At 41.4% G+C, this 25,899-nt stretch overlaps 3 protein-coding genes and 2 non-coding genes across 24 annotated transcripts in view; all 5 read right to left on the reverse strand.

The window, feature by feature from the left end:
* Positions 1-10,408, reverse strand: part of TRIM66 (tripartite motif containing 66) — a 49,235-nt gene extending 38,827 nt beyond the window's left edge. For 4 of the 13 annotated variants that reach the window (XM_040559039.1, XM_040559038.1, XM_040559037.1 and 1 more), the window contains exon 1: positions 8,041-8,493. In XM_040559039.1, the coding sequence (XP_040414973.1) occupies positions 8,041-8,260 (220 nt within the window). In that variant the 5' untranslated portion in view covers positions 8,261-8,493. Of the gene's footprint in view, positions 1-7,090; positions 7,172-8,040; positions 8,495-8,552; positions 8,595-8,703; positions 8,820-9,110 lie in introns of those variants that run through there. The other 9 variants (XM_040559034.1, XM_040559031.1, XM_040559033.1 and 6 more) reach the window with 5 other exon arrangements.
* A 2,417-nt stretch (positions 10,409-12,825) lies between these two features.
* RPL27A (ribosomal protein L27a) lies at positions 12,826-16,333 on the reverse strand. Its single transcript, XM_040559054.1, has 5 exons — positions 16,177-16,333; positions 15,845-15,908; positions 15,174-15,249; positions 14,168-14,342; positions 12,826-13,000 (listed from the first exon to the last, which is right to left on the reverse strand). Exons 1-5 carry the CDS (start codon positions 16,177-16,179, stop codon positions 12,872-12,874), a joined length of 447 nt encoding a protein of 148 aa, XP_040414988.1. The 5' UTR covers positions 16,180-16,333; the 3' UTR covers positions 12,826-12,871.
* On the reverse strand, positions 13,724-13,856 carry LOC121071836. The gene has a single exon (XR_005820817.1). It is a non-coding gene; the product is annotated as a small nucleolar RNA SNORA3/SNORA45 family (small nucleolar RNA).
* Positions 14,683-14,814, reverse strand: LOC121071835. Its single transcript, XR_005820816.1, has one exon. It is a non-coding gene; the product is annotated as a small nucleolar RNA SNORA3/SNORA45 family (small nucleolar RNA).
* Positions 16,334-18,267: 1,934 nt separating the features above from the next.
* The window catches only part of DENND2B (DENN domain containing 2B), a 166,964-nt gene continuing 159,332 nt past the window's right edge, over positions 18,268-25,899 (reverse strand). For all 8 annotated transcript variants that reach the window (XM_040559046.1, XM_040559050.1, XM_040559052.1 and 5 more), the window contains 6 exons: positions 23,616-23,793; positions 22,501-22,542; positions 21,406-21,517; positions 20,176-20,415; positions 19,474-19,560; positions 18,268-19,039 (listed from right to left, as the gene is read on the reverse strand). In XM_040559046.1, coding sequence (XP_040414980.1) covers positions 19,005-19,039; positions 19,474-19,560; positions 20,176-20,415; positions 21,406-21,517; positions 22,501-22,542; positions 23,616-23,793 — 694 coding nt within the window. In that variant the 3' untranslated portion in view covers positions 18,268-19,004. The remainder of the gene's footprint in view (positions 19,040-19,473; positions 19,561-20,175; positions 20,416-21,405; positions 21,518-22,500; positions 22,543-23,615; positions 23,794-25,899) is intronic.

Here is a 25,899-nt window from a genome sequence, read left to right on the forward strand (position 1 = left end):
ACGCCACAAATTGACTAAAGAGGAAATTATCAACAGGTTACTCTATAAAGTAAGAAATGCATAGCTGTCACAGTTACTCCTTCGCTGACACACCATACAGGTGACCACAGTCTTATGCAAAACATTTCTAGGAATTGCTCACGGGGAAACAAAAGTGGTGCTCAGGACTTTGCCATAGGAAGGGCAACTTCCATGAATCCTCCGCATAAGGTTAAAAAAGTTAATATTGAAGTTACATTTTTTATTACATTCCCAGACTATCCAGTTAGTGCAGAATGTTAAATTAAATATCATTCAACTGGTATAATTTGATGTAATGCTCACAGCCTTAGGCTAGTTTGCATGAACTTTAAATGGTACTAATCTGTTTCAAACCAGTGAAGTATGAAATACATTGTATAAAGAATGCACTAATTTAAGAACAGACAATACCATCTCTTTAATATTTTTTTAAAGAAAACTTCAATACTTTTCACCTTAAGAAAACATATTTTCCATGCGCAGATTTCAGTTATGCACAGAATCCTCCTTAAACATACTGAGAAGCGCGATGGTATTCAGAAGTTTAGAACAGTCACCATTTTGAGGGTACAAGACACTACTGCTGATTAACATCTGGGGATATCTAAAAGCAATGCCCAGGATGCCACGTTACAATTTCTCCCCCATGTTTTAGATCATAGCTTTGCTACTGGAATCAGTGTTGTTACAAAGATATACATGGAGCAAGTCACACACATAGGTCAAAACATCATGTTAGAATCACTACCACAGACGACCAAATGAAGTATAGCTTTGTGTAAATGCCAAGAGCGTCTCAAATATCCAAGTAACTTTGAATTGCAGGGATCTCGCATCTGAAACTCCCTTGAGAACACACAAAGCATGTATAGCTCTCAGCTTAAAGGAATAAAATAAAAAAAATCAGAACAAACATCGTAAGTTAACAGGAAAAATAATGGGGACACTATGGCAGTACTGTATTGGAAGCAGTTTCCTACTCATACAAGCACTAATCAGCAAGCACCTTTTCACCTGTCCTAATACTGAATTGTATATTTTTTAAGACTCCATTACAAGCACAGAAGACATTTGCATCTTGCTAGAAGAGGGATTCCCTGAATGTGGTAGCTTTGGAGATCATACTTGTTCAGCTAATTGGACTTCCCATTTCCTTCCTTTTCCATTTAATCAAAATCTGTGCTCCCTGGAAATGCCCAACCTTTTTCAATACAAATTCCCCCCAAAATCTAATGATAGTTTGGCATAATAAATACACTACAGAATGGTTTGTGAAGCAATTGTCCTGAAATTAAGTAAATTTTACACAGACATTTACAAATAGCCACAAGCAACAGCTACTTCAACAACGCAAAGCGAGCATGCTGCTGTGTTTGTGCTCAAAGTACAATCACCAGTAAAGCACAATTTCCTAGAAACCCCTTACCTGTCCTCTGGATAAAGTGTCACTTAGCTATCCACAAAGTCACTTCTGTCAGGAAGCGGAGGGTTATTAAGCAGAACCGCACACATAGTGTGCTCCCTGGAATCAGGCTTTGCCGTACTGCAGACAGAAGTGGCTGCACCTTCCACAGAGTATGTGGGGCTGCTCCCCCCTCTCTTCAGCAAGAAATGCCGACAAATCAGCAGGGCAAAGAGATGTACTGGCCCACTATGAAGTGCATGGTATTTTTTTCTTGCCTTCCTTCTTGCTTTCACCTTTCTGAGATTCATTCAGGCCTCTCTTAACTTGCCTTGGTTGTTATTTTTCCTGAAGTGGTGAAATAAAAATCCCATAGAGAGAATAAATAGCAGCATCCTACTTCCCTTCTTGCCTGGGTCTTCTCTCAGTCATCAGAGTAACCTGGAGCAAGCGTGCAGAAGGGAAGAGTAGAGCTTTTCCAGGCTCAGGTAGCAGCAGGTCTTACACCATCCACTCCCTCCATACACTTTGCAGACCATTCCCTAAATATTTTTCTTGCCTTACTTCCTTACCACTACCTCTAAACAACTGTGTTAACTTGTTTTAAGAACCTGTACTTTGCAGACAGCTCATTTAAATGTATCATAATTACAGCACCGTGGGTGAAGGGGAGAATAGTCAGAAGCCCCAGAGACTTGCTGTTTGTACGTATGAGAATGATGCAATTTCTGGATCTAAATAGTAATCCAACATGGAATTACAGCATTCAAACAACAGAGTTGACATATTAAGAGATCAGGAGCCAAATTCACCTATGATGCAATCATGATGCCCAAATGAGGTCCATTGTTGTTATCAAAATCTCTAGACGTAGAAAAAAACTACGAGCTGTTGACATAAACTATGTAGAGTTTGTATGTAAACAATATTGGAGGAAGGAGTTAGAAATGTTTGCATAAATAATTTTGTTTAGAAGTTCATTACTTTCTGCTGTTTATCCATTTAAATTATCATTTACGACATCAGACTTCATTGCTAAAGGAACAGGCACAAATTTAGAAAGGCCAGCGAGGATCCTAATGTTAAATTTGAGCTCTGTTTCAGTGTGATATGCAGGATAAAACCCTATTGTACAATGATATGCAGGATAAACCACAGATAAGCTGTTCTCTATGTATTTGAGTTATCAGGTAGTATTGAGCAAGCACTGAAGACCACTTTGTGTTGAACAGACTCCCAGAAGTTTCATCACATGAGGTATGTGGAGGAGTAGTCCTACACATGCATCCTTCCAGGGCTCCACTATTCCTTTCATGGTAGACTACTGCACCTGAACACCACCACAAAAACTACCAGCACTAGAGAATAATGTACTTATAGAAGTGTGTATGTGTACTTATAGAAGTATGTGCATGTTAAGTTTATATACATACACACATTGGAGCCCTGAAAAGTTTCAACAGCACACTTGTACTTTGCTGAAGTGGTTTGCAGCCCTTCATAAGACAAGTGTTCATTTCCACTCTTGCACTCCCATCAGCAACAGTGAATAGACAGCAGGTTGGGGAAAACAGAAATTCAAAGACAGCGGATCCAGTAGTCAGACACACTCAGTCTGGACATTCCAGCACTATATCCAAAATCAGCTTTCAGGAAAACATTAGGGTTCTGCCACCAAAGCCCACTCAAGCGTATGCCATTCAAGCCCTAATGCATTGCAGGTCACATTTCTCACATACCACAGCAGTTCCACTTCTATTAGTGAAATCTTCAACACTGCACTGAACCCAAGGAATAGTAAGTGGACATCATGGCAGTGGCCCCTGTACGGAGTGTTCCATTGTAAAAGCATAAAGATGTAAATTTGTTGAGTGCCCTCAAGTTTTTAATCCACCTGTATTGCAGCAATCTAATTTGTAAGTGACAGAACTGTAGATAATTTGCAGCAATCATCCCTGGAAGTGCAAACTAACCTCTGCACCACATATAGAAACTGAGTACAAAGACCTTTTGAACATCAAAAGCCTCACCTCACAGTTTTGTTTCAAGGTCTTACAGTCTGGTCAGGTCTAAACAGAAAGAACCCTCAAGCTGGTTGTCTGGGAAATAAACCAATGCAGATAATTAACAGCCTATTATTATCCTGAGAATTGATTAGCATAAAGAAACAAACATTGGAGCTATCATACACACCACATTTATACTTGCTGTCCACATGTTGCACCTATTCCTTTGTTCTTTTTCCTCCAACAACCATCACAATAATTATTCTCAGAGAGCATTAGCTACAGCTCAAACTGCAGACATAATTTACACTTCCTTAGAGACCCAATTACAGGTTATAGGAAACAGTTCTGAATACAACCTCCGACTTTACATCTTCGTATTTATTTAACTATCCCCCCATTGTTTCACTTGCCTTTTGGATCTGGTATCTGAACAACAGTGTGAGAAGGGCTGAGTAACCTTAAATCCATTTTAGGATGACTAAATGGATACATTATGAACAGTTTCCCTCCTTGGAATAACCTTTTTACTTCCCTTTTTAGAAACAAAACACATATTTTGTGTTAAGTGGATCTAATTAAAGCAAATTGGTGTTCTCCTTCAGAATTAATAGGAATGATGCATTGCATCACTTACCATATATGATTGCATCAAAACAAGCTTATTTAGGGCCTCAGGATATAACAGTTGTAACACCAAGAAGGACAAATTGTACTCCACTCTAAGCTTAAATATAATTTAAAGAACTCTACAGAAGTGTATTTTTCTTATGTACAGACTTAGTACAAGACAAGGCATTGTGTGTTGGCACCTGGAGGCTCCTCTTTATGCCAACATACCATACTCTTAATGCCAGAGCCTAGAGCCAAGGAAGTCCAAGCTCAACCTTCTTGAAACAAACCCCTTGAAGATAACTTTGAAGATGGTACACGCAAGCATGACTAATGCTTGGTGTAGTTTTGGGTGTCCCTTGCTAACAAGCCATTCACAATTGGGAATCCATGGTTATACACAGCATCTATCTTATAAGGCAGAGAAAACTATACGTTTTCAGCTGGAAATGATAGAATGCAGCAAGTGGACGCTTGTCAACAGTTAAAGTCACATTTGTTCTCTTTAATAGTCTGGTTTCAGTTAGTCTTATCAGTTCAATTTGCATTTCTCTCATGTCATCTTTCTTGGCATTTATGTGGGGATCTCAGACCCTTTGTTGTGCATAGAAAGCTAACAAGAAGCAAGTGTGGATGGTTTTTGACTTATGCACGGGATGTGGAAAGAAATTATGCAGCCATTTTCTACGACTTTTGTTATCCAAGCTAGAGAAGCACAAAAGGGCAAAGCATGTTCTTAAAATAGCACTTCAGGAAAAAAAATAGCCCAACATACAAATTCAATACAAAAACATAATACAATTAAATCCACCACTTCCCAAAGCAATTTATAAAGCTGGGCAACTGCTAACTTCATTTTACAAATGTGAAGCGTAACGTATGGGTCAGATATACCTAATTCAGTCACAAAATGGAAATAATACTAGGGTTTAGTATCAGTTAGAGTAAATCTGCAAGGTTTTCTAGTACATCTGTTCTGATCTGCCTTGTTCTCAAAGGCCTAATTTGCAATTTGAACAGTGGTTGCCTGTGATTTTTTTAAAAAGAAAGACAAAACAACAACAAAAAGCCAGCCCTCAAGCTGATACAGTCTTCCAAATTGTGAACTTTTCACAACAACAGACCTCCACTTCTCCTCTTTCAGCTACTTCTGAAACTATTACATTGGTGATATTGAAAGTATTAAAACAACTTTGATCATCAAACATCTAAAGGAGAGAAAGAGCTGCAGGTAAAGGGTAATTTATTTTTGCACACATCCCCAACTCAGAAAGAAGGCATAGGCACAGCAAATTGGATGAATTTGGTTTTGAATGTTTCCAGTACTCATTAAGAAGGCCAAGCCCAAGAAGCCAAGGCATCACTCAAGAACCAATTGCGTGTGTTTTCATGGTGTACTGTGAGTGGCAATTTACACAGGCAGAATTCATGTAGTAGCCTGGAAAAATCATCTCAGGAGATTTAGGAATTTTCTGTCTTTCTCAACCCCGGTCCCACTGTTTAAAACTCTTCCTTCCCACGTTTGAAACAGACTAGAAGCAAAAATCATGCAGATCTGTAGAGAAGAATAAAATAAGGATTCTTTTTTCCAAATGAAGAGAGGAGGAAAAAAAAGGAAAGTGACACTGGCCTGCAGAAAAAGAAGTGAAAAACTGAGTAACTTAAAGTCCCCTTCATATTAGAAGCACCTGTAGGACACAAATTTCAAAAGTTATTTTCTTGTTTCGTTCAAATTGCTATCAAACTCTCACTTCTCACAGCTTTGAATAAATTCTGACACAAATGCAGCTTTTTTCCATAAGAACTCAGTCTACCTCAGAGCTTTCATTCAGGGGATATCTAAAGCACAAAGACTTAGATACAGGTATAAAAGTAAGTGTCCAACATCAACTACCATCAAATATCCAGACCACTTACCTACAGCTCTTCAGCAATCTTAATACAACAACAACAACCTACAAAACAGCTTTATGTTGATATACTACTACTTACAGTATGACATATCGAAACCCACAAATTAAAGCATGCATTTACAGTAAATCTCAGATTGACCCCACTTAGAAATACATTCACTTTTTCTATTCTTATATGTTGCTTAAAGAATTCATAGCAATTAGCAAATGCATTTTACTTACAGACAATATTTCACACCTCAGCTGAAGTTGCTTAGCACTTATTGTATATACATTTTATCATTGACACAAATGTATGATCATACTGAAAGATAACATTGAAAATTGAGCAGGTATTGTGCTACCTGCATGTGCAGATGAGATAAGCAGTGCTTAGCATCATGCCATCAGAAGATTTCACAAACTTATCCTAGCTGACCCATGGTGGTTGCAGTTTCAATCAATGATTTAAGAGACACAGATGTTTTCTTTTTGCTGCTCTTCCTGTTCATATATTAATCAAGTCTTTGCACCTGGTGTCTCCCTTCATTTACAGTGGGTCATCACTGTTTATTATTTCTTTTCTCAATCATTTTTCTAATCTTGCTTTTTCCCATAGAAGTTCCCCACCAACAAGAGAACGAGGAAGTAAATGGAGAAACTTCAAGAATACAGAAATAAACTAGTCTTTGTTCCAATTTGCTATAGACAAATAATTCCTGATCCCTGCTCAAGTGCTCAAACAAATATCTAATATTTTAATGACTTGTGAGAACCTGTAACTGCATTTAATCCAATATCACCAAGTGGCAAAAATTCCCATTTCCACTTCACAGACATAAGCAAGCGGGAGAAAGGAATAGCTTACATGTCAAATGAGGATAAATAAAAGTAATGTAGTGGTTGTTTTCAACACCATTTTATTATAAAGTAGGTTCCTCTGTCTGGTGTGACCAGACATTTAAAATTTTGAGGCATTTAATTAAAATGACTGCTTTGCCTTCTGTCTCCTTCTCCTACCTGAATATCTTTTTCTGTCTGTACCCTCCCATGAATAGCCTTTCTCCTTTGTCATTAAGTTATCCCCTTTTCCTTTGCTGGCCTTTCGATGGTGATCTCCTAACACTGTTTCCATTTGTTCTCAAACCTCAACTTACCTAGCTTGTGTTCTCTTGTCAATTCAGATTATCATCACCTCAGGGAAAGTATCTTCTCTTCCTACATGTTTCTAAAATTTGCTTTGGAAGAGATAATAAATTATGCCACTTATTCATCTGAAGTTCAAAGCCTGTGAAAATACCAGTCATCTACGTGCCTTTGCTCCTCTTATAAATTAGTAATGAGTCTGAAATGCTTCCCTATGGTAATTAAGCCTCATTCATTTAAAGTGACTGCATTCATACATACATTCGTACATATTTTCTATAAACATCATTACAAAAAACTGTACAAATAACTTCAAGATTTCAAAAGCCACAGTCTCAAAATGCTTCTTGTCCTCGCTAGCTTTAGTCAGCTTGTTAAGGTGAGTATTCAGATAGGGTGAAACCACATTTATAATGAGAAAAAAGGAAGGCGCCAAGAGTTTCAGTGCACCACAACAGTCATATTCCAATAAAAATTACTACGCACTCCTTTAGGAGCAAAGAACCAGACACCAGTGATTACTGTGGTGTTTGCAAGGGCAGGAGGGGGAGAAAAAGAAGAATAAAATTCTCACCACAACCACTACCATAAAAAGGTCCGACACGTCTAAAAGATTGAATAAAGATGTAACCTAGCAACTACCCTGTAGCATTTATTCATTTTTTAAGCAAAGCAAATATCCATAATGTCACACTTGGTAAATGAAATCAAGACCATTCTGGAAAATGTAAAGGTTGCCTGACTGTCATTTCTATTCAAAGCACTGCTGTTAAATGGAAAACATTCTGAAGGAGGTTTGTTCTCAATCCACCCTCGGCTCATACAAATCTCCAGTCTCCTAGTTTGTTCTTTTCAAGTAGTGCTTTAGAGAAACAGGCTACAAAAAGTATTCCCAATACATCCATTTTCATAATACTGTATTGCAAACAGCATAAGCCAAACAGAGATTCTTAAACATTACCTTCATATAGAACTTCATATCCAGTGGGAATACAGCTATATCCTTGAATCAGATCTGGAAGACAGTCCTTACAGAAGGAATGGAGGCAAGGGAGCATTCTGGGGTCTCTCTTGCCCAGGTCCCGTTTGCATACCAAGCAATTCCTCAGCAGATCCAGAGTCCCCACTGCCGTTGGCTGAAATTTGACATCAAAAACATGAAGAGTCACAAAATGGCTCATGACAGCCCCTTCACTTAACAATACACTTGATCACTCAAGCACAAACTAGAAGGCAACAGCGGGATGCATGGTCTCAGAAACAACATTTACTTAGTCCTTTTGAAGAAAGAGGAAGTCCCTTGCAGCTGAAAATCACATACCCACTTTAAAAAAAAGAATATCTTTGCAGATTGTTGTGCAGGAAAGTGTGGTTTAAGGTTTACAAACCATGATCCCATTATCTCTCTATAGTACTTACAACCTCTGAAAAAAAAATATATATATATATAATCTGTTCTATTGATCTACTTACAAAGCTGTTACCAGCCTGAATTGTCACACGCTGTACATTTCCTGGCAGAAGCACTGAAACCGTGCAACAAAAATGTTGCTTTTATAATTTCACCACAATATTTTATAGCTTGCAGGTAAAGAAAATAATGATAAGCATAACTAATCATTACCTCCATCATTTCAGCAACACCCCATTAGAAAGCTGCCTTGAGAAATGTAAAATATCTTCTGCTAATCTTCTTCACAGAAATGTAATAAAACGCACTTCACAGTGATTAAATTTCACCTGTCAAGATGACCACAGATCAAATTATAGACCAAGTCAGAATTTTCTACAGGTAGGACAGCACTTCCCCGCCAACCTAAGCTCCCCAAGGTAAATTGAGTATTTTGCAGTTCATGTTCTATCCCTGTTTCTGAAATGTATAGAGATGTCAATCAGACAGCCTGCAAAGGGAAACTTTTGCAAGTTGCATCAGAGAAGGAAAAGTAAATGCAGTCTCATCTCTCTTGGAATCACCCTTTCAGCTGACTGAACCTCCTTCCTGGGGCCACAGTCCCATGTAGCTGCCCCTACCTTGGCATGGTGGCCTTGCCACCAGCAGTACACTATTTGCAGTAATCATCAGATTTCCCCATCACAGAAGAACAGCGACTCTAATCCTAGAGATATGTATTCTCTTGGAGGATTCCATCTCAAGGCAGATTCCAATAGAAATGTTTAGCAGACACAACTTTTTCTACAATGAAACAAAACTGTGAAAGTGTCAGAAGTTCACAACCAGCCTTCTGTGTGTGTTGCATCCTGAAGTCATTGTTATTTAAGAAAAACTGGACTTTATGTTAAAGTCACCATAACACCTCACGCCCAAGGCCCACTTCTAAGAACCAATGAAAATAAGTAGATATCCATCAATTTTACTGAATTCACTCCAACAAATTCAAATATACCACTAAAACTTGTGACTGTAATTTCAAAACTACAGGTCCCTTTAGAAAACAGCTGTGGTAATTGTACCTGTAGTTTAAACAATAAACATTACAAAAGTGCTTATTATATGAGCTCACTTTTTACAGTTCATCTTCATCAACCATCTTTCAGAGACAAATGTGATTAGGGAAGCACAGCTTTTCAGCTTGCACCATCTCCTTTGTTTCTTGCAAGTACCGTTGCTAAGCAAACAGACCATAACCTGCAAAAACATGTAATGTCTGCAATAGGAAGTTGAGGTCTTAGGCTACCGCATTGTTCAGTCAGAGAAACCACAGCCCGGGACCAAAGTATCAATGCACAGAGAATCAGTGCAAACACAAAGCCAAATATTGGGAAATGCTCTATCACCATAAAGGCCAAACCTGTCTAAATGAGCCAGAAGCGGGTTACCATACATTTTAATCTATGCTTTTCGCAGAACATGTGAAACTATGCGCAAGTTTTTTGGTAGGAGGGGGAAGGATGAGGGTGAGATAAAGTGCTACTTTCCTGCTGAGATAGGTATGCAAAGCAGCAGTCAGGCAGCTACATTACCAGTGACTCGGCTAGGCTGGTGAGAAACACCAAGTCCAGCAGCTGCAATTACAAAGCAAATAACTGCATCTGGAGGGATGTGGTGAGGGCGAAGAGGCAGGACACAGGACAGAAATGGATGAAGAAGGGGTGGGTGAGCAGGGGGAGGCAGCTGGCAAGCAGTCACACCCGAAACAGGGAGAAAAGCCCCTAGCATTTGGCTTATCAGCCCAAGGAGGGGAAACGAAAGGCGCTGTATAGTGTTGGGGGAGCTGCTGCAGGACCAAAAGATCAATGACAGCCCCTGGAGGGCAACAGCCACGCCAAACAAATCAAAGGGAAGCAGCCAGGTATCACAGGACTGAAACTTCCAGTGAAGCACCTATATATTTCACACAGGAGAAGTTTGTAACAGGTATATTCCCATAATTATATTATTTTAGTATTTTAGGGATAAAATCCCTATGCAAGACTTTCAATTTTCACCATTCTGTTCTCTCAGATCTAATCAGGTGATTTTTTTGTATCTTCTTCTTTCAATTAAAAATGGATATTGCTACAGCATTTTAAACTGTTGTAACAAACTTTGCAAGTTCCATCTAGAATTACTTCTAGAATTACTTTATTAGCAGCAGCCCATTTTGTCCTTTGAGGAAAAAGAGAGAGTCAGCATGCCGGACAGCCTTCCGGTGGCTCCTCAGCAGCCCTCACAGCAGCCTCTTGTTCGGGATCTGTGGAGCTCAGCCAAGGCAGCGGTGTGAGTGAAGCAAAACCTGCCTGCTTGATTAACCAGGCTCAATACCTCACGTGCGCAATCCCCAAACTGTTTCAAAACAAATGGGGGGGGGGAATAAAAATCAGTGACAAAGAAAAATGCTGCATGTGATTTTTGACCTTAAACCATCACCAAGTCAGGGCTCCAATCCCAAACGCTTGATGACTTTGAACAAAAATATGAGGTGAGCCGGTGCGTGAAATTAGCCCTGTTAATAAAAGCAGGCGGTAAACGCAGTGAAATTGCTGTTTACCCATCCCTCTTAACCCCTTGGAAACATTCTCCAAATATCTGGGGACCGGCTGGGAAACAAACCCAGAGAAACGGCGCGGCGACAGGCGGGCACCGCAGCCCGCCCGAGCCCCTCAGAGCCGCCTAAGGCAGGGCAGCTCGCGCCCAACGGCCGCCGCCGCCGCAGCGGGCGCCCCCGCGCGCCCAACGGCCGGCCGTGACTGAGAGCTGCGGGCGGGACCAAGGCGGGGCCCGGCGCTCGCCTCAGAAAGATGGCGGCGGCGCGGAGCGAGAGGGCCAGCCAAACTTTTGGGTTGTACTCAAAGTTCAACTGTACAAAATATCGAAGAATTACAACATTAATGTATTAAAACATTAAATACCAAAGAATTGAGAGCAGTGTCTGCTGTGTACGTTAGCTATCTGGAATCACTTGCTGATTGTGTGTACAGGGTGCTTCTGTGTGAATCAAGCTTCTCACTGTCACTGGGATCTGGTCGGACACCATACCGACAGCAGGCAGTAGCAACGGTCCTTATTTTACTGTATCCCACGGCTTACCTTTGAGGACCGAACCAAACCCTCGATAGATGTTCCGATTACACTGCCTCTCCTTGTTACCTGTCTTGCAGCAACATCCTTAGCTGCTTGGAATAATCAGAAGCTAGACTCTCACCTTCCACAGCCTGTAGTCCCCTTTGGAGACACTTTTCACCTCCACCCCACACTGTACCTGATGAAGAGTCTACCATAAACATGTTAGTCTGCAGGATTGGACTAAGGCAACTTGTAAACACCAGTGAGTGCTTATGTTTCATTGGGCTTTAACCTTTAACTTTGACAGCAGTTCAGTAGCATAATGTGTTAGGATAAAGGTGTCCCAGCACTCACTATTTATCCTAAAAACCTCAGTATTTTACAAACTTTAAATGCAATGCACATCAACTTTAGGCTAAAAGCCCTGAAATAATTCATGCCAAACACTAGGTTAAGGGTTCATTAACTAGTATTGTATCACATGTAGTAGAAGTTAATCTGTAGCACCTAGGAATACTTTTAAGACTTGCAATGCTGAGCATTATAGTAACAGTTTGATTTTTTTAACCATCATGTAAGGATTCTTCTTTGGCATACATGGCCAACCCTTGCATTGGCAACTGAAGTCCTATTTTGACATTACAACTATGAAAATAATGTTTTATAGAATCATTTTAAAGCACATATAGAAATTCATACAGTGCAGCTCTACAGCTGTGCCATAGCTGTATACACGTCTGAAGCTACCTGGCACCATTTGTCCCACAAAAGCAACTTCAGGAATTGTGTGCTGTACACTTGAAAAGGTTAGTCAATTGCAAAAATGAAGTTACATGAATTGTGTCATTAAGCAAGGCAGGCTTGGTGTCATGACCACTTCCCTGGGGAGCCTGTCCCAATGCTTGACCACTCACTCAGTGAAGAACCTTTTCCTAATACCCAACCTGAATTGCCCGAGGCAGCTTCATGCTGTTCCCTCAGGTCCTATCGCTGGTCACCAGAGAGCATCACCTACTGAAGGAGTTGCACAAATACAGGAAGAACCTATGTACATTGCTACCTTGTAAAGACAAAGCAGCAAGGTATCTCTTCACATGCCAGACGCCACTGTAGCCACACCGTTTAAAATCATGGCAAGCATCAGCCAAACCACTGATCAAAAACAGCCAGAAATCACTAAATCCACAAGACTGAAGTCAGGACAGTGTGTGAACAAGTCAAAAAATTCTATCAATCAACACATTTTACACATTGTCTTTATTCAAAACTTCAAATAAAACAATGGCCTTTATGCCACAAGCACACATGCACCTCCAACTTCTTTGATCTTCTCCTCCGCTCTTCTACTGAAGAACTTTGCTTTCACAATTACAGGCTGCTTGGGCAGCTTGCCCTTGCCCAGGACTTTGTAGTATCCCTAGAAAGATTAAAAAAACATTACATGTTTGTAATCAGCTTAGAGGCTCCTACATTCAGACCTGTCTTTTAGCACACACCAGTAAAAAACAAAACCATGATCACCACTGCTGACCTCATTCTTTGTCCGTCTCCAATACAAGATTGGTATGAATGGAAAAAAATATCCTGTGTGATCTACTGGCGTTGCATTCATTCAGAGGAGTGGAAACTATAAAGTAAATTGAAGGTTTTGGTAACTTAGAATGTTGGAAGTTGTAATATTCCCAATACTACATACAGAAAACACTGAAGTCTTGTAAAGAAGCTGCCAACCACTTCCCACAGCACAGAGCAGCTGGCTGCATTTCTCCAACAAACTACTTACTACCCACTTACATCTGGCACATGCTCTTTACCTGCTGGACATCCTGGTATTCCTGAAGAGAGCAGAAGACTTTTCTGCACATCTTAACAGTAAAACTGAAGAGCGTCAACACATTGGTGCCCAAGCACCTGTGTGGTATATTCTACTCTGCAAGCTGTCACAGCAATAGTTCCCCTCTCCCCTCATTTCACTCCTATCCTTTGCATAAAAAGGACAACCATGGCACAAGGCCCGTTAATACTACAGCCTTTAAAGTCACAGCTTGTTAGAAGAGGTGTAACTGGCCAGCAGAGGTATTTGGTACACAAAACATACCTACTTGGTAGATTAGTTTCACTACCTACTTGACAGACTAGTTAGTGTCACTGATTTGGTGGCTGACTGAGATACGAAGCATCACAGCCAGTGAATGTGGATCAGAAGTTTAATGTCCGAGAATGATAGCACACCAGAACAATCACAAGTGTAAAGATGTGACTCTAGTCTCGGAATTAAAAGTGACTTTATATAAGTGAGAATAGCTCTATCATGTTTTCATACCTACTTTTGGTGATACTTTGAACAAGTAATCTTTCACCACCTTTCAAAAATAAGGGAAGTCATTCTTACAGGAAAAAACATAACTTAAGTACTAGTTTAACCACTGATATGCTAAGATGCATGAATTTGTACCGAGAAGTCTACAGATATTCATGCACTGCAGCTTATTTGCAGTTCACCATTTTGTTACTTGGATATGCAAAGCTAAGTTACACTTCAAGCGAGCAGAAACTGCAGGTCTGAATCTGAACAGAAACTTACTGAGCGCACAACATCGATGACTGGGGCCAATCCAGCCTGGTTTTTTGCATAATTGAGCCTTGTCTGTTCAGTAACAAGGGTCCACAGTTTATCCAAATTGACAGTAGGACAGAACTTTTGGTTTTTCTTCAAGTGATAGTGTCTCATGCCTACTTTTCCAAAGTAGCCAGGGTGACTGTGAAAGAAAACACATTCCTCATTAGGTCACATTTTTAATTCATCCTAAGCAGGTAGGACTACAAATCAACACTGACACAACATTTTACTTGCTCAAAGCAATCAAAAGTAAAATTTTATCTTACTTTCACATTACACGTTTATTTGTACTAATACATGTGGTATCTAAGTGTAATAATCATTGCTATCCAAAGCAAGGGAAAATTGTTTTCCTTAAAGCATCTGTTCTCCCTTGAACTCACAACTTAATCCTTCTCATGGTGAGTCTGGTCCAATCCTGCATTTTCTGAGGAAAACCAACTCGGTGCAAGACTGCACTGAACGAGGAGCTTCAGATCTCCTGTCACTAACCTGGTGACTGACTGAGTCAGGAATGGTCACAGCCAGTGAATAGAGATTAGTGGTTACTTTCCGAGTACTCTAGCACACCAGGACAACAGGCAGTGTTCAGATGTGACTCTAGTCTCGGCAGTGAGACAACGACCCTTGCCTCTATAGCATGCAGCTAAGTAGAGTGTAGCTTTGATTTATGTAACGCTTCAGATTTACCTAACATTTTGTGGGCAAATCTATTAGTATGGACAACGGTGTAACTGGCAAGCTTGGTCAAGTTTACTGCACTGAACTCTCAAAGATGCCTGGCTTAAGAAAAAAAAGGCCGCTGAGTTTAGAGAAAATGGGGATACAAGTTGATTTCAGCTATTAAGCTTTCATGTTAGAGAAAAAGATATATAGGATTGTAGGGAAGTTCGGTGGTTCACATAAAATTTAGTTGTTTCTACTTCAGAAACATGCATTTTGCTAGCACACATTTAAAACATTAGCTTACTATTTATCGAAGTTAATCCTGTGATGGTGCATACCACCAGCATTACCACGGCCACCAGGATGTTTCCTATGTTTGCCTAAAAAGAAAAATGAAGTTGGTTAAACTAAAAATATCACATGTAATACTTGAGCTTAGGAGCACAAAGTCAACTTAAGCTAATTACTCTGACGACAGCAGTCCTATCCTTCTGCATTCATATCAATTCAGTGAGCTAAGCCCACTAAAGACTAACCCTAGCCAAGAAAAAAGACAAATAAAAAATCCGATGTCTTTAACCTACAGAAGTATGAGAAGACACCAGTGCTAACACAAGCAAGCTGACAAGAACAGACAGGAATGGCCATAGTTTGAACTGGCACAACATCAGCCTGCAAGCTTAAAATGTCGCCCAGCCACGTTCTCAGACAACACCTACCGCCCAAGTACTATTCAAGTTAAGTCACAAACCCAGTCCACAGGGATGGGCAAAACTCCGGAGCACTACATTCCTGGGCCACCTCCCCCACGGTGCGGACACCACCCGCACGTGCTGCAGCCCTCAGAGCTGCTCGCCGGGCCCGTGTTTGTGCGGTCCTCGTCTGCCCGCCCAAGGCAGCGCACGCAGCAGCGCTCCCTCAGCGCCCGAGCAGCGAAAGCCCGCGGGCGTTGCGGAGCCGCAGCCCCCCGCTTACCGATGCGGCCGTGGCCGTGGCTGACGTGTCCCCTCAGCTTCCTGGTCTTCCTGAGCCGGGAAGGCTGCGGAGAAGCGGCAGAGGTGAGCGCGACGGAACACAGCCCTCCCCCCGCAGAGCCGCCGCTCCTCCGCGCCTCACGGCCCACAGCGGGCGGCGGCCGGGGCCGTGCGAGGCGAGGCCCGAGCGGCCACCCCGGGCCGCCCTCAACGCCCCGAGCAGGCCGCGGGCCTGGAGAACCGCCCGCCACGGACACCCTCACCCCACCGCCGGGCACCTCCCGCGGCGAGGGGCAGCCCGGCCCGGCCCGGCCCGGCCCGTCCCGCACCCACCATCTTGTCGGCGTGCGCGAGGGAAGGGAAAGGCCGCCGCGCTCGCGAGACCGGGGGAAGGCACCGTCGCCACGGCGAACTCTCGCGAGACTTGGCGGAGGCTCCTCCTGCCGGCGCTGAGCCGCGGGGTGGTGTCGGGGAGCCCGGCCCGGCCCGGCCGCTCGCCTCCTCCGGCCTGTGCCGAGGGGCGCGTGGGGAGTACGGGGAGTTTGGTCACGGCACTCCGCACTAGTAGCCGGGACAATAAATGCAATGCCCGTAAACGCCACCGTCTGTCATGCCAGACTAACAGTTCCAGGACAACTGGAAACAATCGTTTCGTACTGTTTTTTTTATTTAAATATATTCTGCACCAGAAGATTTTACGCTTTTTTTTCTCTCCCCAGTTTTGAACCACAGGCCTCCACACTGGTTTTTCTTCAGGACTTCCTTCTCGGTTACATGGTGCACGAGTGGTGTTCCACCGCTCAGCAGTCGTCACCTCAGTTTTCTAAACTAACGTGCAAGGTGGAATAATACACCCCACGCTTTCATTTCAGATGTTTGTTTTAAACACAGACCTTTGGAAACACTAAGGTTGATTTACACAGCCATGGTCCAAGGACCTGGAAGGTACCTACAAGCTTTTGAAATGTGATTGTCACCCTGACTGGTGCGCTCCTCTGACTGCAAAACCTGGAACAACATGCTGATGGGCAATTTATCGTTCAAAAGCTTCCTGCTTAGATTTTTACAGTGCAGATGGAGGAAAACAGCTTCTGTGTGGGACATGCATTTTACCGCACCACATTCTCTTAACACGTGCATCCTGTGTCTCTCTTGCATTCCTAACAACTCTTTTCATGTCAACATTACCATCAGCCAAGGATGACGTTTTATCAATAATTTTCTCAAAATGAACATGTATTTACACATATAATTACTGTTGTTTATAAAATAGCCAGCATCCACCTGTACAAGTGAAAGCTATTGCTTCTGATTTGAAGAACTACATCTGAAAGTCATTCCGTAGCTTACAACATATTACAGCATAAAACCTGTAGAAATTAACATTTGTGATTACATTTCAGTTGAATCAGAAGCGCTTGATACTCTACATTCTACAGATGCTTCTTTTCATGTACACTTAAGCTTCGGTATATACTTGAGTGTGAGGGAGGTAAGGAAAAAAGGAAACGACTTCACCTTTCTGGTGAATAAACCCTCAATTTTGTTCTATGAGGCTGATAGCACACCAGAACCACTGCCAGGTTAGGAATTGCGCAAGCCTCAAAGCCAGTTTAACTACACAAAGAAGTCACACTGCAAATGAAGAAAAATACAGTGCTCTTTTTTCTTTAAAAAGAAAGCTCTAGGTAATTTTCATTATCTGTCAGACTTGAAAGAATATTCAAGTATTTTCTATTTTCTTCTTCAGGCTAAGGAAAAGCTAATAGAATCTCTTAACAGCATTTATGTTACCGGATTAAAGATGAATGTGGTACTTGGGTAGCACTTGCTGCTGTGCAGAGGGCCATGGCAAGCTAATCATTCCTGTCCTGCTGAAGAGCATTCACCATGATGCAAGCACCACCTGAACCAGACTGCAATTAATACAAAAGAAAAGCAGATTGTCATAGAATGCAGCTGATTAGCTCATCAGAAATTTAAGCAAAATATTTGTCTGCTACAAGCTGTTCTTATTGTACTTGGATCATTTAACCAAATTAAACGTAAAAACATATGTAGCATAAAAACAATGTGAAAATATCACAGTTCAGGATCAGTTATCTATGATACAAAATATAATTTGCTGCTAACCCGTGTGAAGAAGAAGAAAAAAGGAAAATCGTTTTAAGAGATGCTTCTGTTAGGATAAAATTAACAAAACAGTGATGATATAAAATGCCATGTCTCGGCTCTAATAAAAAGCATTAACTAGAAGGAAAACCAAGTTGTATCATGAAATAGCAAACCTACTGAAAGACAGTTTCATAATAACCTTTTTTTTTGGTATTTTAATTGCAAATTCACATTCACAAGTTTCTCTGGTTTTGTACCCACTCAAAATCAGAAGTCCACAAAGGTTTGCAAAGAATATAAACAAACAGGTATATTTACATAGTTTATTAGGAACCATACATACATACATTAGGAAAGGATGAACTGTACCTACTCATTGCAGCTTGCATGTCAAAGAACTGAGATCTCCTCACGGTTAGCAGTCTTAGTGCAGAATGTATTACAAGTAGTTTACTGACCAGAGTTCAAACGGAGTGGAAGGTTTGTATTGTGAACCAAGTACCTTATTATCAAGTTACTTTGTTATTTCTTTCTTTTAAAATTAATTAGAAGGAAAATTAGGAAAAAAATACCAACTCTGCCACATGAAAACAGCCCCCGCGCATACAACCTCTCCCACGTACCCCAGAGCTCATTCATTACCGCAGTACTCAGGCATCAGTGTAGTTCTCACAAACATTCCCTGAAGTCAGTGGTTCTGCTGAGACAGTCAGCTGCACATAATCAGCTATTCATTTTTGCACCAAGCATAACTCAATTCATACTAAAGAAAAAAAGCACCTGTTATTCTCAGGAATATACAAATATTTACCACAGTTTTTCTTGCTCATTACAAAATCAGTTACAAAAGCTTACAGAACATTATTTACAAATTCTATCCAAATACATAAAGGAGTCATCCTCTGACACACTGTAACAGCATCGGTAGTCACTCAAAGCTGTGGTCAGCTTTTTTCATTCTCCTCCCACATCAAAATTTGGAGTTGCAGGGGTCTTAAGGACAGTGTCATAAATAGTCTTTGGGTTGATGTTTCAGCAGAAAGGGTTTAATTCTTCTTGTGAAGGAACTTCATTTTATTTCCTAAAGAAAACACACCATCAATCACTAGCATATACTGAAAAAGCCAAGTGCAATCAAAAATCCCTTAACAAATGGGTCTAATTTGTAGTGTAGTTGCTACAGTGACTCTATTACTTAATACCGGCAGAGAGAGCCAACTGACAGAGTCTTTGGTAGTCTACCTTCTTATTTTTTCTTCCTCCTCAATTATTCAATTATGTTTTCCCTGCTTTTTCTCCCCAAATGAAGATGTTCACAGAGATCATAATTAAATCTGCTTTTTGTCAGGTTTAAGTATGTTTTCACTTTTTTTTTTCCTTTTGATACTTCCTATCACATACCGAAACCACCAGTCGATCATCTCATTTCACCTCAGGCAAGGCTTTTTCGAACTTAAACAACAACCACCAGACACACAAATCCATTTCAGAAACACTTGTAAAGATTTTCCTCACCAAGGCCTCGCAGAAACTTGTTTACTCCGCTTTGCTCGGTGTCCGGAAGCTCTTCCAAATATTGCTCAACCCTCTGTTCAAAGAGACCTGCGGGACAGGGGGGAAGACGGGGCTGGGCAGAGCGCGGTGCAGCACAACCCGCATCCTCCCGCCTTGCCCCGCCGCTCGCCGCCCGCGCAGCGCCACGGGGCCTCCTCACAGGGCCTCCTCACGGCGCCTCGCAGGCCGCGGCGGCCGGGGCTGGCAGCGCCGCCCCGCACGGTGGCGCTGGGGCCGGCCGGGCCTTCCCCTGGCCCTGGGGGGGCGCTGCAGCCCGCCCGGGAACCGCAGCACGGCACCGTTCCCCGCCTGCTCCGTTCAGCCTTGTCGTGCGGGCCCTGCCACGGTGCTCCTCTGAGAAGCAGCGGCGGGCAGCCGCCCGGGCAGCTCCACGCCGGGGGTGGCTGTGCCCTTCGCAGGAGCACTGCTGTGGCACGAGCAGTTTTTCCTTTGAGTGATATAAGGCGCTCAGCCGTGGATTCTCCTGGTTAAAGCCTTTGCGCGATCGCTAACATTTAGCCCCGTGAGAAGCAGGTAACGTGCTTCTGGCGGTTTGTTAGCTACACAGAATTTGCTAGGCTCCGACAGCAAATGAAGATGCTAACTGTTGGATCAGTGTGAAATGCACGTGATCTGTATCACAGCAAAGGACATCACCCTTACCTTTTGCCCTGCATTTTCTCAGCTCTCTGTCCTGGATGAAACCAGCAAACATTTGGGATTCCATGAACACTTCCAAGAAGCGCCGGATACTCTTAGAGGCCACAGATTTACGGAAAGCCTCCCTTTGGAAGACACGCTCTCCTTTTTCATTCTGGGTTAGGAACAGGGAATAATGGCCAATGGTCTCCACAAAGAATCGGATAAAAACCTCAGACACTAATCCATTCAGGGTGTTACATTCTGCAAAACAAGGCAGCAATAAGACACCAAAATCAGCTGCTCCCAGATTTGTCAGTGTTGTCATCCCCCCTGAGCCAGGTACTGTCATCTAGCAGTTTATTGATGCTAATAACTGAAAGGAGTTGTACCAAATCCTTTGCGGCCATGGATATGTGTCAGATAGGGAAAAATGCTTTATAATCAAGAGTGCCAGCCTACAAAACTGATGTTGCGTAACCAAAAATCAACAAGAAGTACAAATCCTCAGGAGACAGGTCAGGAAATTAAAAATTCTGTGGGTGCCTCATCAAAATTATACCTCTTACTTTAAATCTGAATAAGTGTTTTCTTAACAAACTTCTGTATGACTGCGAATTAAAATGTTTGCTCTGGGGATAATGAATTTATACCAAAACAGATCAAAAAGGGTGTGTTGTAGAATTTAGGTTTTCATTGCTTCTGAGATGTTAAAATAATTTTAGATATGTAAAGCAAAGATGAGTAGAAATACATTTCAAAAACTGAATAGAGGCCCGTTGCATACCGTTTAACCACAGTCAGTTAAATTAGCCCTGGGCTCTTTTTATAATTGCTGGTGAGAAATATGAACCTTCCAAGGCAATTCAGCCCCTCTAGTACAGAAACCATTCCCTGGAGGTACCTGCTTCCCTCCCCTGAATATATCAAGAGTCAACAGCAACTCTGAATTCAGACACACTTCTAAACATGTATAGTTATCTGGATTGAACCAGGGCCAAGTTAACTGCAAAACCCTTTTTGAATAAAGGCTTAAAAGTACTCATGTGCATGTTGGTTACAAAGAAACTAAAACAGACTGCTGATAATGTATTACTGTGTGTTGATGTCATCAGTCCCATTCCATGTGTTCAGAGATTATCTTTGATATTGCAAAAGGTATTTGAGTATTAAAGTCTTTCTTTCTCCTGGGTAGAAAGTCAGAATACCACCTACATGTCTGTTAATAATGAGCCTGTTTCCAAATGAACTTACCATCATCTGAATCACTATCTGAATCCTGATTTATCAGTTCGTTCTTTCTCTCTAGAGCCTGCTCCAGAGCAGCTTGCAGTTTTCTAGGTAACAGCGTGTCTTCATCATCCATCTGACAGAGGAAAAAAAATCTTTAAATCACATTCATCATGTACAGCAACTATAGTACATACTTTTGCACAGTTTAAAATTCAGAAGAAAAGCATTTTTTTATCAGCTAGCTACTGTCATGACTACATAAATGAAATAATAAAAACATATGTGCAGCTATCATGTATTTCTAAACAAAATTTCTCATTACTCTTAAAGTCAGAAAAGATAATTCAAAGAGCAAAATAATCCAAAGACCAAGGCAAACTTATATAAACTTGGAATCAGCTCTTTACATGCCGAAGAGTCCAAATAGTTGTTTTTACTAAATAAACATCATGCAAAACCTAGCTACATGTATACACAGCTGCTTGGTACTTGATTCTACTTATATTCTAGCATATCTTGTTTTCTGGGGTTTTACCCCACTGCTCTCTTCAACTTATTTAAAGCTTATTCAGCAAAAGCAAGCAGACACAAGATTCTTAGCAGTGCAACCACTACTCACCAGTCATGTCTTCCAGGGATGCAAGGAAATTTACTCACCTAACCTGCAGACAGATACTTTTGAAGTTATCTAGTGCCATATTACTACAGGAGATGGTGATCCTTCATCTCCCGGCTCACAAGGCTCCTGCTTCTGCTACCACACTACTATTCTCTACCTTTCCTCTCTCACTCAGAGACTTCCTTGCAATTTTTGTCTCTAACACTGTGAATTTTCTTGCTAACATGATATTATCTTTGGATGCTTTCTTTACACCGCAAACACAGTTCTTGATTTCTTCTGACATTTACGGCCTCAATCCCTGTTGGATACCTGAGGAGAGTAGTGCCAATTTGCAACTGAAACAGAAAATGAGCATTTTTTTCCTAGTGTCTTGCCTACTGCACAGTTCCTGCCACACATCTCTGATTAAAAAAAAAAAAAAAAAAAAAACTAATAATACGATAGGACTAAACAGGTTGCTAAGCTGTGTGGCAACATTGCAAGCTGTACTTTACCTGTCTGATGAATCGATCAGATCCCAGGTTAACCATCAAAGCCTGAAGAAATAAAACATTACAGTGAAATATGTATTAAGAGACAGAAAACATTTGTGTCTGCTTTTTAATGGAGAAAGATCATCTGAATGGTCCCAAGCCTCAACATGAATCAAATTCCTGCTATGAAAACAACAGGTTGATGAAGTTCTTTCTGTAGAGCTTAAAGTCTAATTTATCATCATTAAATACAACAGATCTAGTATAATGGATCTGTAAATATGTAAAAAAAAAGTTTAAAGGATTAGGCAGGTTTTTTTTTCTCACACTTAATGCAAGTTATTGGTAATCATTTTTTGCTATCATGTGGATGACAAGTATTTCAGAGGGCTTCAAAGAAAATGGTACTGTCTTAGGCAGCAGGACTTCTGAAGTGCAAGGGTGTGAAATGTTGATGCTAATGAAGCACTGATGCTGCGAGAAGGAGCTGAGAAGATGTGGAAGAGCAATGTTAGGAGAGTGGGAGGAAAACAACAGAGATTTACAAGGACCTGATGCACACAATATATTGAAAGTGGGCACAAAAAGATAATTTCATAGAAAAATGACAGGAAAAGAGAAGTAAGAAAGAACAGTGTGGCCTTGAGGAATTTGGTGGTATTTTACTGGAAGAACTGATGAAGTGGAACCCTCATTTGAATTCCAATATAGTATTAGCAAAGTCTTAAAAGTTACCAAAAAAAAAAAGGCCTTAAAGGCTTTATTTTCTCTCCTGCCTATGGCTTCATGCACAACTTGCATTAGCATTAACAGGTGTCATAGCAACTGGCATTTCATACTTCCTCTTGTTGGTCCAGGAACAACAAAATCAAAAGAAATGAGAATATTTACACTACTTAATTGTTAACCAGGTTACAATTTGCTTCTCTCTGTCAAGGTGCCAGGCACAGAGAGGGGGATAAAAGAGAAGACTAAACTTACAACTGCAGTTTTACCAAGAGGCAGTTGTACATGAGAATTTGGCAGAGAAGAAACAAAAAGGAATATTAAAAATTACACACACGTGGACTTTTGTGCCTCTCTCCAGGGCAAGTCCAGTTTTAGTCCAGGCAAATAATTTTGGTGCCAGCTCCTACCTCCTCCACAGGCAGCTCCTTCAGTTTTGGCAGAGAGCTGGAGAGCAGTCCCACCAGGAAGGGCGTAGGGCAGCACACGATATCAATCATGGACGAGGGCAGAACAGGAATGAAGGTGTGCTGCCAGGAGAAGGGGTACAGCAGAGCCACCACGGCGTGTGAGCAGCTCGAGAGGGTGCTGAAGAGAGAGGAACATCTGTGTGAGCAGAGCTTGTTCATCCAGAACATGTATCACCAGCTGATAAACTTAGTGTGTTAAAATGCAAGTGCCCAAGGGGCTGCCCCCGTTTCCCCACATGCCTTTCAACATACTGCTCCTGACTTCTGATGACCTAAGTGTCGTTCCAGTCCATACTCCCTCTGCAGTGGGGAGCGTGGTAGCTCCTCCCACATCCACCTTTAAGTGACTTGAAACTAAAGCTAAAAGACTAGAATCAGTTTGTTTCATCACAGCAGTCAGGAGACTATGATCTAGAAGACGATATTTAATGTTCCCAACAACAGTAAATAACAGCCACTTTGAATGATTGCTTGAAATCAAAAACCAACTGCAGTTCTCAGCTGTAATGACCACTTAAGTATTAACAATGCACAATATTGGTGTTCTTACGTCAAGCACTGATAAACAAACAAGAACAAATGAAAAAATAAAAATTGATGCAAAGTATTGTTAAGAAAAACTATTAACTCAGATAAAAACAGAATAAAAATAAACAAAAAACCAACAATGCTTGTTCCAAAGAAAATTAGTAAAAGCGACACATTTTTCAAAGTTTGTGTATTTTTGTGACAACAGCCTACTTTTAGTGCAGTGTATTTTGATGGACTTACTGACCAACTGTGGTGATCATGGCATTAACCCTGCTCAGAAAGGTGCTCTGAAATATCCATGTCAGCATACCCTAAATACTAAGGCTTAATGTCATTGGCAGAACATATACTGCATACATTGTTCTTCCATCTACTGAATCTGATTCCCTTTTACAGTCACATGGTTTCCAAACGTTAAAAATAAAGGAACCTCATTACCAAGCCAGTTTTAACTGCAGGGGAATAAAGTCTCCGTTACAGAGCTTTGATTTTGGACTGAATTATAGTGTCTGCTTCTTGCATGCTGAGGATGACAGAAATTTGGGATTTTACCTAGCCTAGCATGACTGAGCTAATTTTCTCACAGTGCAAACTTGTGCTGTGCTTAATGTAGCCACAAATAACTATAAATAACTAATAACTTCAGAGCGATTATTGCTTGAGAATGCTGGGGCAGGGGGGGAGCAGGAAGGGGGCATGCTGATTTCTTTTACTGCAAGACTTTTTGGAAACTTTAGGTGGCATCAGACTTCCACTGGAATAACTCTCAGAAGCATTTTTACTTGACTATTCCAGGGCCAGGAGAAAGGTTTCATCTGTTTATTCCTGTCAGTGATTAACTTTTGAAGTCTGACGAATGGGAAAAGCGAGAATTAGAGGAAGAAGAGAGAAAAGTTTTGGGAAACATAAAAATTGTAAACACTTGTCTTCTTACTCTGTTGTGTTTTTTTTTCACTTGATACTTCCTTTAAGGTCTATCAATTATAGCATGTTTTTATAACATATGAAGCCTAAACCAGTATTCTTGTAAAATTATGTGTTTCTCTAATTTTTCTTTATAGCATGCAACGATGCTGATGTTGACTCCTATTTTGGTCCCTAGAGTGACTGCAGTACCAAACATAATGCTGTGTTTTGGAAGAACTGTAGAGCACGGTGCAGACTCCTGGCACAATTCTCAAGCTCACTTTAATGATGCTGTGGCATTTTCAACTGCTACCGATTCGGTCGTCTTACATGAATGACTAAAAAAAGAGCCAGGCTAAGCTAAAAGCAGGAAGAGAAACATTCTTCTAATATTCAGTGAATATTTTTTTCCTTTCTATAGAATGCCCTTTTGTAACTTGCTGTTTTACACACAGTGCTGTGACGTAAATCAGCCCCTGCATCCTCGTGTGTGTGCTATTCCCACGCTAGGGGAGGCTTCGGGCTCCAGCCCAGGACATCGATTTCTCCTTCAGAGCTTTCCCAGAAGGCGGTTAGGGCAGGGCAGCAGCTGAACACAGCATGTGGCAGCACCCTGCTTGGCCAGCATCCCACAGGTCACACCATTGCCCTTGTCAGCCCCTTGGCCTGTGCTTTTTTTAAGGCTCCATGCACAGGCACTGCTTGTGCAGAGGTCAGAGAGACTTGAAGACACCCACCAGTGTCACCAAACTCTTACTTTTCCAAAGCATCTGTGTCTCTGCCATAG

The sequence above is a fragment of the Cygnus olor genome, chromosome 5, assembly GCF_009769625.2.
Source record: "Cygnus olor isolate bCygOlo1 chromosome 5, bCygOlo1.pri.v2, whole genome shotgun sequence".
Classification (NCBI taxonomy): domain Eukaryota; kingdom Metazoa; phylum Chordata; class Aves; order Anseriformes; family Anatidae; genus Cygnus; species Cygnus olor.